Source organism: Oxyura jamaicensis, chromosome 4, assembly GCF_011077185.1.
Source record: "Oxyura jamaicensis isolate SHBP4307 breed ruddy duck chromosome 4, BPBGC_Ojam_1.0, whole genome shotgun sequence".
Lineage (NCBI taxonomy): Eukaryota > Metazoa > Chordata > Aves > Anseriformes > Anatidae > Oxyura > Oxyura jamaicensis.
The window spans coordinates 27,273,898-27,289,990 of NC_048896.1; the positions used below are offsets into that span (position 1 = coordinate 27,273,898).

The window sequence follows — 16,093 nt, forward strand, 5'->3', positions numbered from 1 at the left end:
TTTTCAAAAGCCTTGGCCACCTTTTCATAATAAAGAGTCTGTAATTTGCATTCAAGTCTATTTCCTGGTTTCTCCAAAGAAATGGATTTAGAGACCATGACACTAGAGGCAACAATGACAATGGTGTTTAGTTACAGGCATAACAGTGCAAAAGTGCAAAATCCTTTCAAGAGAAGCTAAAAAACACACAAATGAGAATCAAATATTCAATAAATTATAGCTATATGCAAGGGTATCTTAAATGCGGGCTGCTAGAGGGAGCTCCTCAAGCACTTTCCATACAGGGGAATTAGGCCTGTGGGTAGGGGTGTCCCCCAGGGGTCAGTACTGGGTCCACTGCTACTCAGCTTACTCATCAGTGACCTGGATGAAGGGACAGAGTGCACCCTCAGTGAGTTTGTGGACGACACAAAGCTTAGCAGAGTGATTGACACGCCAGAGGCCTGTGCGGCCATTCAGAGGGACCTGGACAGGCTGGAGAGCTGGGCAGAGAGGAACCTCATGAAGTTCCAACAAGGGCAAGTGTAGAGTCCTACACCTGGGGAGGGACAACCCCAGGCACCAGTACAGGTGGGGGCTGACCAGCTGGAGAGCAGCTTGAGGAGAGGGACCTGGGGGTCATAGTGGACAAGTTAACCATGAGCCAGCAGTGTGCCCTGGTGGCCAAGAGGGCCAATGGGATCCTAGCCTGCATCACGAGGAGTGTGGACAGCTGGCCAAGAGAGGTGATCCTCCCCCTCTACTCAGCTCTGGTAAGGCCACACCTGGAATACTGTGTGCAGTGCTGGGCTCCTCAGTATAAGAGGGATGTAAGAACTTCTAGAGAGGGTCCAGCATAGAGCCACAAAGATGATTAAGGGATTGGAGCATCTGTCCTATGAGGAAAGACTGATGGGCCTGTTTAGCCTAGAAAAGATGAGATTGAGAGGGGATTTTATCAACCTCTACAAATACCTGAGGGGACAATGTAAAGAGGATGGGGCCAAACTCTTCTCAGTGGTGACCAGTGAGAGGACAAGTGGTCATGGGTATAAACTGAATGACAGGCAATTTCATTGTCATGTGAGGAAGAGCTTCCTTCTGGTTTGGTTGACAGAGTACTGGAACAGGCTGTCCAGAGAGGTTGTGGTGTCTACCTCTCAGGAGGTACTCAAAACCTTCCTGGATGTGATCCTATATAACGTTCTAGGTGACCCTGCTTGAGTGAGGGGCTTGGACTAGATGATCTCTGGAGGTCCCTTCCAACCTCAACCATTCCATGATTTTGTGATTCTGTGAATTATCCCAAAGTTAAATGTCTGGGAAGTTTTGGGGCATCAGCCTCTGTTATTAAGATGGATTATGGACAAACAACTAAGTATGATGGAAACTAAATTCTATGTAAAAAAAGATGAACAGTTCTATACATTATTTCTCCTCCTTTGCAGAAAAATAGACACAGATTGCCTTGAAAACTGTAGGTGAAGTTATTTGAGTCCTCAGAAACATCCTGTGTATATCAAATACCAAGTTTTTATATGCAGGTTGAAGTTGGTTGTGGTTGCCTCCAAGCCCGTGCTCCTCTCCATCCCTACGTTCCCTGACGATCACATCTTTCAGTGGTGTAAAATATTGTGTTGTGAAACTGCAGGAATTCTTACTATGTAAAGAACTGTTTTCTTATTTCCTTAAGTTAAAGTTCCTGCCTTAAAGTTAATCCTTTAAGCTCGTTTCAAATATTAGTGTATATATTTAGTAATTTTTTCCTTTGAAGTGTTTTTCCATGGAGCTGAGAGTTCATCTGTAAGCCTTAATAGGTACCCTATGGAGTAAAAGGTTGGTTTTAAATTAGGTTTTGCTATAAACAAGCACATACACACCTGGAATGCTCTAACGCATTTTCTTCGCTCTTACGGTAAATGATGTTCACTAAGTTGCACATTCTTGATATTCTGTTTCTAGGAAATGAACACTTAAGACCTGAATAATTATCTGTACCTTCACAGCTTCTAAGTAATGCTACACTTAGAAATACATCATGCTATGACTTCCTACCGATTTACACATTATGTGTCAAGAATGCTGTGAAACACTTTTAAGTAAAAGATCAGAGGTAAAACGTGATGGAAAAAACAACAAAACAAAACAACAACAAAACAACAACAACAAATGAAACAACTAAGCTGAGTTACACCTACGAAGATTCAGGAAGGTTTGGGTATGGTATATCTTGGACTTTTGCAATTGTTATAAGAGTGGTAGGACAGTTGTAGTAAGTATGTATATGTTCTTCTTGAGACTGTGGCAGAGCTCAGCAATAGCCATGTAGCAATCACACATCTCTTGGTCCTCTCAGTTTATTTATTCATTTATTTATTTATCATTTATTTATTTATCATTTATTGGTAAAGTGGTAACATTTCTGTGTTTTAACTTTTATGCATATTGTCTCCCTTGCCTTATCTTTCAGGAAATAAATGATTTGGATGTGCAGGAGCTGGTGAGAAGGTCAATTGGAAGATTAACAATTATTCGACAGACATTTCCAGTCCCCCAAAACATAAGTCAGCGTTGTTTCCGTGGCAACCACAGAATATCTTCATCACTGTGTGATCCAAAGGACCCTTTCTCCCAAAGCATGGAGGTAGTTCATATACTGGTCTATTCCCAACCCGGGAGCTGTCTTTTTAGAAAAGTTCAAGGTTCTTCCCCCGAGGCTTAGTGTAATTTAGTGTTTATTTTTCATGTCCTCTCTGACATGCAGTTTAATGTTTCATAGCGTGACATGGGAAAATACTTGGGGAGGGGATGATCACAATTCTGATGGATGAAAACAAATTCCCACTCCACAAGTGAGGAAAAAAAAAAAAAAAAAAAAAAAAAGGAAAGAAAGCCACATGATCTCCATACAGTGGGGTATTTGTTTTTTTATGCTTCTTGAATTTTATTTTTCATCATCTCCCAGTGAAGAATTTTCTCCCTATAGCCAATGTTTTTTAAGTTGCTGTTCTTCTCCGAGCCATATGTGTGGTAGATAGGAAAGCTTTCCTGGGGACCACCCACGTCATTTGTTTCAAGTATTTTCATGTAGGCACCTCAGTCTATCTATGTGTCGAGGGGGCGCCCCCCCCCCCCCCCATTAGGCTTCATTATGAAAAAGCTATGGCAAATCAGGAATGTGAAATTGCCTTAAAAGATCAGTTTCACTTTTTCTTTCCTTTTTTTTCAAGGTCATTTATGAACTGGTGAAAAGATGACTGTATTGGCTTTGGTGCAGGAGGAGCATATCTGACTTAGTAGTAAAGAGAGCAGGCATGGTGCCAAAAGGAAGGAGTGAGAGAATGGGAGAGAAATAGCAGGGTTTTAAAGAGTGACTTTACTTGCTTAAAATGATAACTCTAAGGAGAAAAGGAGAAGTGTGGCTTGTCTTTCCTTGTTTCAGGTTAACTATAAGAGCTATTGCTTCACTAATTGCTCACAAAACAGGCAGTAAGTGCCTACTGATGACATGAAAACCTTCAGCCATAGTACACTTCACGGTGATCTTATTAGTGGTCTTAAAATAAACAGGGCTCCATAAGTTCAATAGATGCATAGATTATCTGTAGGGGATATTTAGGAACTGTGAACATTTTTTAGGTTGTGCTGTTCTGTTGTGGCAGTGTGGTCCTAGGGGAAATCTTTGGTAGTCTATGGATAATACATAAAAACAGAGGGTGTGATTACGTGCAGCCACTAGAGATTGCAAGGAACAGTTTTCACGAACTGAGTTACTAACTCGAGCAATGTGAAAAAAAAAAAGGAATCCTGTTAATAGGAGGCTTCACATTTTGTTTGTTTTTCACTTCAGCTTAACTTTCATTTCACTTCAACAGTGAACTGACTTTAGGAAAGAAAAATTCTAGAAATCTTTTTTTCTTTTCCTACAAATTGGACCTTATTATACCTTAACCTATGCTTTCTGAGCAACCTACAGCTTAGATAGCTGTAATCTTCCTATCCAAAGCTTTTATAACATTTCACTTCAAAGGAATGATGAAATTTTGGTTTAACTGTTAGCACAGCTCAGTTTCTATGTTCTTGCTTTCCCTGAGATGGCTGCTCTTCATTAGTAGCTAAACAATACCAAATAGTGAAAGGAAGAAAAGCGATGGCGTCATTTCCCCTGTGTCTTCATATGATGCACAGACATTCAAGTAGCTTTGGGGTTTGTTTGCTGTTTCATTGTTCTCCCCAACAATATTATAAATTAACTTCTATTCCAGTGGGGAGTTGGAACAGTTTATAAATTGAAATTTCTAATGATTTTTTTATGCCATCGAAGTGTGACTAATCAGAAATATTCTCTGGAAATTGTGAGGGTGGATTTCTTTATTTTTTTCCTGAATTACTCCCCCTAAAGGCTGTGTGAATAATTAATTTTTTCAGCACCTTAATTAAAACACTGAAAAAGATCATGGTGAAGATCTCTCATTATGTCTCTGGGCTTGGCCTAGTCAAAACAACACTTGCTATAAATTTATATCACTTTGGAAGCCTCAAAAAGCACAGGAAATAAATTTAAAAAATGGATTCAGAGAATTATTTACTACCATAACCCTTTCACCTAAAAGCTCTGTGCAGTAGACAAGGTATGAGTAAAATCAGCATAGTTAATGCAGATTAATCACTTGTACATAGTCTGATTAAAAGAAATATCTTTCTTCTACACTTTGGAACAAAAATTCACATCTGAATTTTGAATTGCATCAACAGGAGGTTATCCAGTTAGTTTGATAATGCAAGAGTTCTGCCATTAGTCTGAGAGACTTGGAATGGATAAAGTTTCAGTAATGGATACCAGGCAATGAATCAAATGTCCTAGGAAATATATGTGGAAAATGACTCGAACTGTAAAGTGACTTTAAATTTCAGCCCCGCTGTGTGTGTTGGCACAATTACTAAAGGAGCATACCTCTGGCAGTGGAATGGAAGCATGATTGAGAACCAGAAATTAATTGTAGTGTCTTCATCATTGTGTTACCAGTGATTGATTGCCGTAACTGCTAAGGTGAACTATTAGTAAAGGAATAACAATGCTTAATAATTGCTGAACTCTGTTCTCTTGAGCCCTATTAATACTTGATGAAGGCCCAGCTGTATTACTCTTGGATTATTAGTAAGTGCATCCTTCCTGATGGACTGTGACAAGTCTTCTATTCCCAGGATACTAGGTTATGGAAGCTACCTTGAAAGCAATGTCATTCCGGTGGGAAATGATGACTTGGCATTTGTAGTCCTTCATGTATCAATTTAGTCTCATTAGTGGCCTTATTGTTTGTGCTCTCCAGAGCTTTGTGTGGTGGTTGGTTGTTTTTTCTGCCCTTTAGTGAAGGCATATTTAAAATAAACATATCTCACAGCATAGTAATAAGTCCTTCTCTCTCCCTCAAACAAATGTCCCTCTGGTGATGACTTCTTTGGGGAAATATGGTTTTAGCTGAAAGGCTTTGACTCCCTTATAGGTTTAGAGAATAAATATTCAAATCATCCAAGTTATTTTAAAAACGCTCAATTAATCTGAACCCAGATCCTCAGTCCATGCTTCTAATCCTGTCATGCACAGTGATGCCTGGCCTGCGCATCTGCAGGAAGCAAATTAATTCCTGTGTGAGTACTGAAATGGAAATAAAACCACTGGAGTCACGGAATGAGCCTGGGTAAGAATTAAGAGCTGTAATCCAGAAGCAGGGCGTGAAGGATCACAGTCATTTAAACAAAAAGTAAAATAAGGATCAGAAGTTCTGAGTGTTTGCGATATTAATGTAAAGGCAATAGGGAATCCTGGGAGTTTATTGGGAGGGGAAAAAAGCAGACCATGAGACCTTCTTCAGTAAGATGTGGAAGGCAAAATGTCCCAGGAAATTCTGGCAAGCTAAGGAGACAGATCACCTCTTTCCTGGATGCTGTGCAGGGAAGGAGTCTGTCAGAAAACCTTTCCGTGAGAACTGTACAGAGCAGATTGCAGATGACACAGGCAAAGCCAGCATAAAGATGGAATCTACATAAGAAAATAAAACTAAAAAATAAAATAATAATTTTAAAAGGCTACATGGAAAGGCTTAGACAGGAAGAAATGCTTTTTTCCCCCTTATTTTAAGGTGATTTGCCAACTAACATCTTAGATCTTCAGCATTATTGTGCTTCCTGGTGCTTCCAGTACCTGTGGGACTTTCCCAGTCTTTGGATGTTTTCACATTCGGGTAGAATAAAGGTATTCTCCACAAAGTTGGCATAATTTCCTATTGTAAGCTTCCTTCTTTTAAGGTTTTGAGCTGATCAGCTGTACGTCAGTACAGCTGACTTTGCACTGTGTGCATTTAAAAGTACACATATAGAAATGGTACCTGGGTAAGTGGAATTGCCACACGAGTAATTTCTTGAGTTCCACTGCCTTCTCAGTGATGCCAAACTGGAACTTCCTGACACTGCGTGTGTGTAAACATGCCCACAGTGAAACATGAACACACATAAACCGTAAAACCTTGGTCCTGCAAGGAATTTACAGCCATTGCCAATACCCTGACAGAAAACACTGTAAATTTTAGAACTTACATGTGACTGCACACAGAGGGAGATTTTGTACTAGAAATTGCCTCCATCAGAACTGCCTGCAAAAATCAGGAAAAATAAACATGCTGGGATTATTTTAAATTTTTTCAGAGTTGCTGTTTTTCAAAAGAACAAACAGCCTTGAACAGAATTTGATGGTGTCTAAATGTCTGGCAACTGAAAAATTGAAAATTCCAAGCAACTGGTTAAAAATAAAAAGAAGTCTGCTTACGGTCACGAGCAGGGCTTTAAATCCTCCAAGTGGAGCCGTGCCAGCTATTGGACTGCCTGTACTTTACGTGTGTGTAGTTTGTCGCTGCAAATCAATTGTAGCATTACAGACCTTAGCTGCTATTTCTACCAGAGCCAAGGAGAGGACTTTCTGACTCCTATGGTTTCTTCTTAAAACCAAATAAGTCGTTTAATTACCAAAGGATTATGAGAGAGGCAAAACAAATGATAAATTCTAGCTGCTGGCAGGAGACCACAAATAATATGCTAATACTCTGTTTTCAATGTCTTTGCAGATTTCTAACCTGTATATATATGACACTGTCCTTCTGCTGGCGAATGCCTTTCATAAGAAGCTGGAGGACAGGAAGTGGCACAGCATGGCCAGCCTGACCTGCATCAGGAAAAACTCTAAGCCCTGGCAAGGAGGACGATCCATGTTGGAAACCATCAAGAAGGTACCTTTTTCCAGTATTTCATCATCTTTGATTTCTAAAATACATGCAGTAGTATTTCCACCTGAGGTGTGTACTATCCTTGCCAGTACCAGTACTTGTTTTTTGAAGTAGAAGTTCTGATATATCTACAATTTTTGAATGAAAACTCTTTAACTGTTGTTCTTTTCTGCATCATAATGAGTGCATTTGAAGTGGCATCAGTGAGTTTGTTCACCAAAACTATCAAATGCTAGTAGAGAATAATACCATATTGAAAAGTTATCACAGATTAGGAGGTAAACCAGAGAAATGTACTATATTTATTATTTGTGAAATAAAAAATAAAAATAAAAATAATAAAAAAAAAAAGGTCAATTACACTCAGCTGATGTTCTGTGGAATTTGTTGTTGCACTGCTACTGACATTAATATATTGGGGTAATAGAAATTAGAGAAGAAAACCACTATGGAGTCATCTAGTCTATACCTGGCCATTGCAGAACTAGATTAGACAGTGCTTTATCCAATATTAAGTTCTCACCGTTTCCTTGGGAATATTACTTCATACCTAAATCATGCTTATTCCCCAAATGATATTCCTATTCTTCAGCCCTTAAGTACGTTTTTTTCTCCTTATTCCCTTTCTTCATGATGTTTAAAGACTGCACATTTTTAGAGACAATTTTCACAGCCTTCCAGGTCAGCATTTAGTCAAAATATGCATAGGTTGGTTGTTTACCCTGTCCTGTAAGTTATTCTGTTCAGCATCCTTATGTTATTGATGTCTTTCATAAACCTGTCTTCTCATTCGTCTGCATGTACTTTCTGGTAATGTGTATTTACATTTAAAGCGTTGGCACTGCCTGCACTGTAAACACCAAAAACCAGGACAGTAAAAAATAAAAAATGGTGCTTTATTTATGTCTTTCATTAAAAGAACATAAAAATAATTAAAAATATAATGTTGGTTTGTGAAGTTGCTGTTCCGTATCAGGCCTTTCCACCAGAAATGATGATGATGTAGGCAAAACGTAAAGCTCCTTGGAACACTGCTTCCCCCCCAACCCCAGGTCCAATCTGCATTAGCTCCCAAATAAAGGTTCAAGGGCTGTCTTTGGTGGCTGTCCTCAGTTACCGTTCTAATAGTTGAGACTGCAGGGATAATCCAGGACACATTTCTTATTACAGGGGCAGGATATGGCTATAAGTGGCTCTAAAGAGTATTGCAGGGCAATTTCAAATTCACATTTGGCAGTCTCTCATATTTTAAGCTACTTTACAGGCAAGGCTGATTCTGGAACTTTCCTTATCAACTTGCCCTTTGTAAATACTGTGGTGCACTTTTTCTTTAATAAACTAAAAGCTATTCCTGTTTACTCAAATCCAGATAGGATGCCTGAGCCAGAAAAGTCAAAATACCCAATTCCACATTAGAATTAGAATTTGCTATCTGAACTGAAGTTTCAGGCAAACTCTGGTAGTCCTGCTAACAGTTCTGAATTTTAGTTTTGAAGTGCTCCACCATGAAAAGGACTGCCGACTGTTTTGCGTTTACAAATATTTGCTTGCTTGTGACATTGGTGGTTGTGAGACTGATCCTGTTCTCCTACGTAAGTGTCCTTCATGCTGTGTCTCACCACTATTGCATCTTTTTGCATCTCAAACAGCCAGGGTTTATTCCATTTTTGATATGTTGCCGTAACTAGCATGTCCTGATTATCTTCTTCCAATTCCCACCTCTTAAAATGGTGGGATTAATAAAATAAATTCCTTCTGTGGCCTTTCACACCAGAGCCACGCTGTCTCAAAGATCCTTTTTTTTTTTTTTTTTAGTACTTCACCCTGAAATGTGAATAGAAACCATCAGTAAAAATATGAATGTGTTCAAGAAGGCAAGAGCAAGCTGAGGTTCCAGGGATGTGGTCGGCTTGTTAGAACTGAATACTACAGAAATTTGTGACGTGCAGTTAACCAAACTTATTTCCTGTTGCTTTTGGGTTTCTCTACTAATTGAATGAGATGGCTTTGACAATGAACCATTTTGCAGGTGTAAATGGAAGTGTACAAATGTTTCTTGCACACTGCATTGTGATGACTAAGACGAATTTCTGGAAGCAACATGATAAAGTTGAAAGTCAAAAGTAAGCCCAAACCTGCAGGCATAAATTTTCTGTGTGGAGGCTAAAGATTGCTGCAAATGGCTGCAATTTCACAGGAAAGAAGAATTCTTCAGTTTTGTGATCTACTTTCCCTTTGAAATCACTGACCTGCTTATTTAGAAGAACTTCAGGATCACAGTTGTGCAGTTCTTGTTATCATTGTGGAACATCCACTAAAACCAACAAAATAAAAAGCATTTCTCAAAACCTTTTTCCTTAATTCTAATCTTGAAAGAAAACAGGAAAAAATGGCCTTGTGGTATTTAAGTGGTTTCAGAGTAGAAGATTCTACGTTTTCATCTTGAAATCAGCACTGCTTCAAAGATGTAGTGTATACTGGAACAGCGTAAGAAAACATTGCTATGGCTCAGAGCAAAGATACACCTGACCTTCTTAAATGTGCCTGGAAAAAGGATTTCCACCCCCTGCACAGTTTTAAATGTACCTTTATAACAATCTGTGTCGCATAGTTGGAATCACAATCTTGTCCCATATCGCCCGTCACCTGACTGTAATTTCAGTGGATAGGCAAGTACAGAGGTGGTGGGGAAACAGTTCAGCAACTGATGCTTAGTTCCAGACTGCCCAGAAAAAGTTCCAGAAAGCCCTAGAAAAGGGCTAGCAGTGAAGTAGCTGTTCTCCTGTCAGCAGCAAAGTGGAGGTAATGTTGCCATCTTACTGCTACTCACAGCTTCTTGTCTCTAAGAAAGCAGAAAAAATGTGTTCTAGAGGAAAGCTTTTCTAGAAGAAAAAAAAAAATCTAGAATCAGAGATCAAGAAATGGGAATATCTGGCAGCATTTTAGGAGGGAAAAGCAGGAAAAGAGATGGGAAATCTGTATAAGTTACACACTGAAGAAGGTAAGAGAAAGGGATGCTGATGTACCTGCAGCCCCACTTGCTAAAAATAGCAGAGTTCTGCAAGTAAATAGGGAAAATGGCTTCTTTGTGATTAATGAGCTAGTATGGAAGAGCAAGGAACGAGGAGGGATTAAAGAGTTTCAGAGATTTCTTGAAATAACAGAACAGCTATCTGAATCATTCCCTATTGTATCTTGTTACTTTTCATTCTTGAATACTTGATTCCTGCGTCTCTATTCCTATAAACCACTCCAAAAGCTGATTTACTGTGTGATTTCAGCTGATTGGACAGTCTAAAAAGCCACTAAAATTAATAATAATAATAATAAAATCTAATATCTGTTTCTGTCCATTCTGGAACTGAAGAAATAATTAAATTAATCAGGAAATACAATCCTACTAATGAATTTGGACAGCTCTGGCAATTAGACCTAAATTCACTTGTGCAATAGGAACTATCCCCAAATGCGTGCCCATTTTTTTTTTTTATTTCTCGGTTAAGCTATTTCACCGTGAGAGTAATAAGTATTAGTCAAAAATAATTCTACTGTTGGAAAAATTAATCTTCCTGAATAGCCTGAGAATAAATGTAAGTAGGATTATATGGAGGATCAACTCGGAAAAAAAAGGACATCAAGTTACTGCATATATCTTTACTCTCATTTACCTGATCTCTTCCCGGTCGCATTTGATTAGCTCACTGACGAACAACAGATTTTTAGTGCTAGCAGCAGCACAGAGGTGTTCCTTTGTGGCAAGTGTGCCGCAACTCGTGCTGTTTCGTGAGTCATGGACAAGAATTGTCAAATGGTTTGGGTCTCAGAATTGTCAGTCATGTCCAGTGATGACGTGTGAAAAAGATGCCAAATCGTTTTTCAGGCAGTGGCGTACACTCTACTTGCAGGCACCTGAAAAGTGTCTTTAGCTGTAATCATTTTATTACATATTTTAATATTTTTTTCAATATCAGCTTTTTAAACATGAAAATCATATCTTTCCTTAATTGCAAAAGTGCTAGTGTCTGAGCATAACCGGAATTTGGAAAGCAGCTGTGTGAACAAGTGAAATATTTTTGGACTGATGGCTGGCAAGCTGACATTCCCATGTGAAGTCCCGACTGCTGGGTAAATAGTACTTTCTTCGGGGACTTACTTACAGTATAACAGTGTCTAAGCATATATAAATTGTAGTTTATCTTGCCAGTCTAGAGGGGACTCAAGTAGGCTTTGACTATATTGCCAGCTTTATAATAGCTCTGTGAAGCCCAGAGCAGTAATCAGAAACATAAGTAAAACATTTTTGTCCTAACAACTGACATTTCACTCTTCGGTTTTAAATGTGTCAGGAAATTGCATGGTTGTGGCTCAACTGTAGAAGAATTTTAGAGCAGATAATAAATCTGTCTTTTTTTTCCCAAATAGCATTGTTTCTGTAAGTTAAATGGGATGAAAAATTTATTTGGCCCTTACCCATTATCTTAATTAATGCTGACATCGTCTGAAAAAACCTCATCAGGAAGTTAGTGGATCAGTAACTGTCATACGGATTGCCATTTCCACTGTGATCTCTTTCCACTTTGCATTAGAGGAGGGATATAAAACACATGCAGTAAATCAAGGAAGTGTTTGAGGGATCCACGCTGTGAAAGACTAATGTGCGCTGTGTGCAAAAAAATGGGAGCAGCGTCCTGAAGCTCTCACTAGGCCATATGCTGTGCCATTCCCTCAGCCATGAGCAATAAAACACGCTCATGTGCCAGGCAAAAAAAAGGTTGTATGGGGCAACAAGAACCAGCAGATTTCCATTACAGGATTTCCTGGCCTGTGGGGATGAGGCAGTAAGGCAGGTCACAGGTGGAGCTACGGTGTCAGGACCTCAGAGACGTTTCCTATCAGATCTTACCATTGTTTTTCATTATATGAGTGGTTCCTCACTGTTTTGCCTCTCTTTCTTCACTTTCCAAGCCAGGAGCATTTCCATATAATCTGAGCTCTTATTACACTTATTTCTGGTGTACACAGTGCAGGAAAGAAAACTCTAATCAAAGACACTCTTACATGACAAATCTTCAAAGCATGAGAAAATTACTAAATAGATGAATGAGAAAACTTGTTGTTATGGTTACTGCTGGATTTCAGACAGATAAAAATAGCTTACAGACATGCAGTTTGTATCTTGCCCCAACATTTGCAGCCATTTAACTATCAAGGAAAATAAACTTACCCAATGGTTTTGGATAGATTCCATTTCAAAATCCAGTAGTACACCTGTTGGCCTGTACTAGTTATGGGCCGTGTCCAAAGAAATCCGTGTTTTCACAAAAGGTGGATTTCATTGCTTCATACGTAACTGAGGTGAACTCCTTCAAATGATCTATTTTTGATAATATTGTCTCAAATAGAGACAGGAGTCACCAAAAAAGAGAGAGAGGGAGAGAGCAATTTAATATTTTAGTCTGAAGTATCAAAAATCTCGTACTTTTTAGACACGCTTGTATCTTCATGTTCCATAAATTATTAGGAGTACTCTCAACCTGGAAAATGAAGTCATTTCTCTTTTCTGACTTTAAAATCCCAAATCTGAAAGCACTTAGCAACAAAATAAGGGAAAAATAATAATAATAATAATAATAATAATAAAAAGGAGTTCCATACCCACTTTTTACTGTACTGAGCATGAATGTTAACGGAACTTTTTGGTTTCCTATTTCCTTTCTCTTATCATTTCATTCCAGAGTTTTCACTTGCTATCTCTAGACATTGCACGGGGCTAACTGGGAAACGTGATGCCTCGGTGGTCTCTAACAGTCTAATTAATTTTCATGCTCAGACCACCGTGTTCAATTCATGTTGCGGGGGAAAAGGTTCAGGAAGTAGAATAGGAAATATGAAGCAGAAGCATAATAAAGGCGGTATATGGTATCAGCTCAGGGGTGCAGGAGTAGGAGCAGGTGTAGGCTGTCAGGGAGGGGCAATTTAGCCAGGTGGAAGTTTCTGGGAGTCAGATGGAGATCCCTAGCCTTGCAGAATTGCTGCTTCACAGGCATTTCCACATTATGTATACCATAAAATTCTAGCTTAATTACTCAAAAAGACAGATGAGGCTCTATGAGAAAAAAGACTTGCGCAACAGGTTGGTTTTCTGTTGTTGTTGAAGAATAGTATGTAGTCAAATGAAATTTACAGAAATTTGTATTTATGAAACTTGGATTTTTATCTAAGGACAAGTTCAAATGATTTTACAGCTAACCACAAACTCACTGTGTCTTTACTCTGTACCAGCCAGAGGTACGCTATCCCAATCTAAAAGCCACGAGAGTTTGATTATTACAGGATTGTGCTCAAGCTAACACGTAATCTCAGTGTTATGCTAACCATAGTAATACGCATCAAAATTGCCCAGGTGACTTGGAGTCATGCTGCAAAAGACTGTCTGGTCGTACCTTTTAATCAGGATTATGTTTTTTTTTTTACTTCTAGTACTTCGTCTGAAAAGTAGAGAATATAGAAAAAGTTCAAAATACATATGCATGCAAAGTATTTTCTTGTTTTTAGCTGAAAATGACACCTTATGAAATATGTAGAAAATGTTTCCCTGGCAATGCAAATCTTTCACCTTAAAGTTTTAAAGGTATTGATGAGTAAATTCCTCATTTTTACTATAATCATACTAACATTTCACAAAAGATCAGAACTTCAAAACTCTCAGTGTATGTTTTGAAGAAAACCTGTGCATTTTGTATTGTTTTGTAACAAAGGTATTTTTTTTTTTTCTGTGCGTACATAAAATATTATTAGAGTTTCTTGGATGAGGTGGGTTAAACATTTAATTTTTCCTGAATTGAAAAACTAAGGAAATTTTCTAAGGCTAAAGGTTTTCATTGTAGACATTTCACATGGCTCTGTTGATTTTACGGTTCCATGTTATCACAGTTTTTATAAAAGGCTGAAATGTTTGTCATGTTGAATGAACCCTGGAATATGTTTTGAGAACTTTTATGGCATGTATAGGCCTTTCGGTTTTGATTCTTTGTAGTAAATTCTCAGTTTCATCTTTAGTATTAGCCCTTCTGCCTGAAACATAGAACAAAGCAGAAGCAAGCATGAAAATATGCTGCATTACTGTTTATCTGATGCATTCCTAGTTCTATTCTAGAGATGAGGAAAACAAATGATTATATTCAGCTAAACAAAACCCTCATCGCTTGTATGGATCACATATGGTGATCTCAAAACACTTCTAGTTTAATTCAAACCTCAACTTGATATCCTGTGGAAACCTGTTTTGGGTGAACAATGTTTGGGGGAAAGAACAAACTCATTTTTGTATAATTTCTTTTGTATACTTGTCTTTAGTTTTGCTTCCACTAAAACTGGTTGCAAAACTGCTTTTCTAGGTATGGGATTAGAATTTAATGTCTCACTGTTGGTACAAACAAGAAATGTTGACGTGCAAATATGCTAAAAGTAAGACTACCGCTTGTATGGCATCTCTCAGCATTGTTGAGCTTGATACTTTTGAGAGGAAATTTAGTAACAGAGGGACAATTTAGGGTTCAGAATTTTTAGGGAAATCTGGTCTTTAGAAAATTGTCCTAATTCTGGTAGTTGTATGTGTGTAAGTAGTACACAAATCCCTTGAAGAAACAAAAGTTTGTTATAATTGGCTACTTCTGAATTTTCACTCAATTTTCTTTTCATTGCCATTCTTTTTGTTTTTCAATAGGGTGGAGTGAATGGTTTGACTGGAGAACTGGAATTTGCAGAAAATGGGGGGAATCCAAATGTTCACTTTGAAATTCTGGGGACAAATTACGGAGAAGATCTTGGCAGAGGCATCCGCAAGGTGAGACTACATATTATTCAATCAAGACACTACTTTTTATTGATTTTCTTTTTTTAAAAAATACTATCTTCTGTGCCAACATGGCAGAAAAGTATTTGATGACAGACAACATGTTACGTATGGTTGAGAGGGGGAAGAAACTGGAGAAAAGTCTTGAACTTGTATATACGCATCCATTTTACTATTGCAAAGAGCGTTGCAGTTGACCAAGGTGTTGTTCATAATACAGAGTGTGCTAACCGGGTGGTAGGCTGTTGCAAACAAACAAACAAACAAACAAACAAACAAACAAAAAAAAAAAAACAGCAAAGGCTGTTGTTTTGTAATCCTTGCAAGCCATTTCAAAAATATCAAGTTCTACATTGGAAGATATTTAGAGTGCTCAGCTTTATACTTGATGCTTATGGTCACAGTAGGATGCTTCAATTGTTAGATGATTAAAATTCATAGCTATAGAAAGAGAAAATCTGTTGTGAAATAGACATTTCTGTAATTTCTTGTCTTCACTCCTATGGAAACATCCTGTACTTACAAACTTTTACAGAAAATATGTAAAGTTCAGTACTTAGATGCCAGACACAGTCCAAATACTTTGACTGAGATCGGGTAAATTGCATACATCTAGAGCAAAAGAAGAAGGTCTATTTGCAATTCATATCCTTAGCTTTGTAGGGACAGTCCCCTGTGTGAGATGGCAAAAGTAGCAAAAATCACATAGTAACTTTTCAGAAATTAGAAGCGTAGATAAGCTTTTTCAGGAGCAGCTTTTCTTCAAAAACAGACCTCCTGAAAGATAATACCAAGATTTTTAAAATTTAATGTATTGGATCATGCTGTTTTTTATAGGTAAGGAACCTGAAGGGATTGTCTCAAAGTAGATGATAAAGTTATCTTAATATATATATGCTGCTTCCATGTGTCAGTGTCGCTATATGATGAAGTACATCATTTGTCTGCATACCTTCTGCAGTAACAGATAAGTGCTCTGAAA

The 16,093-nt window shown here is 38.1% G+C and overlaps 1 protein-coding gene across 2 annotated transcripts in view; it reads left to right on the forward strand.

Moving 5' to 3' along the window:
- The window catches only part of GRID2 (glutamate ionotropic receptor delta type subunit 2), a 783,779-nt gene that overhangs the window by 556,612 nt on the left and 211,074 nt on the right, over positions 1 to 16,093 (forward strand). For both annotated transcript variants that reach the window (XM_035325267.1, XM_035325268.1), the window contains 3 exons: positions 2,450 to 2,623; positions 7,098 to 7,259; positions 14,983 to 15,102. In XM_035325267.1, the coding sequence (XP_035181158.1) occupies positions 2,450 to 2,623; positions 7,098 to 7,259; positions 14,983 to 15,102 (456 nt within the window). The remainder of the gene's footprint in view (positions 1 to 2,449; positions 2,624 to 7,097; positions 7,260 to 14,982; positions 15,103 to 16,093) is intronic.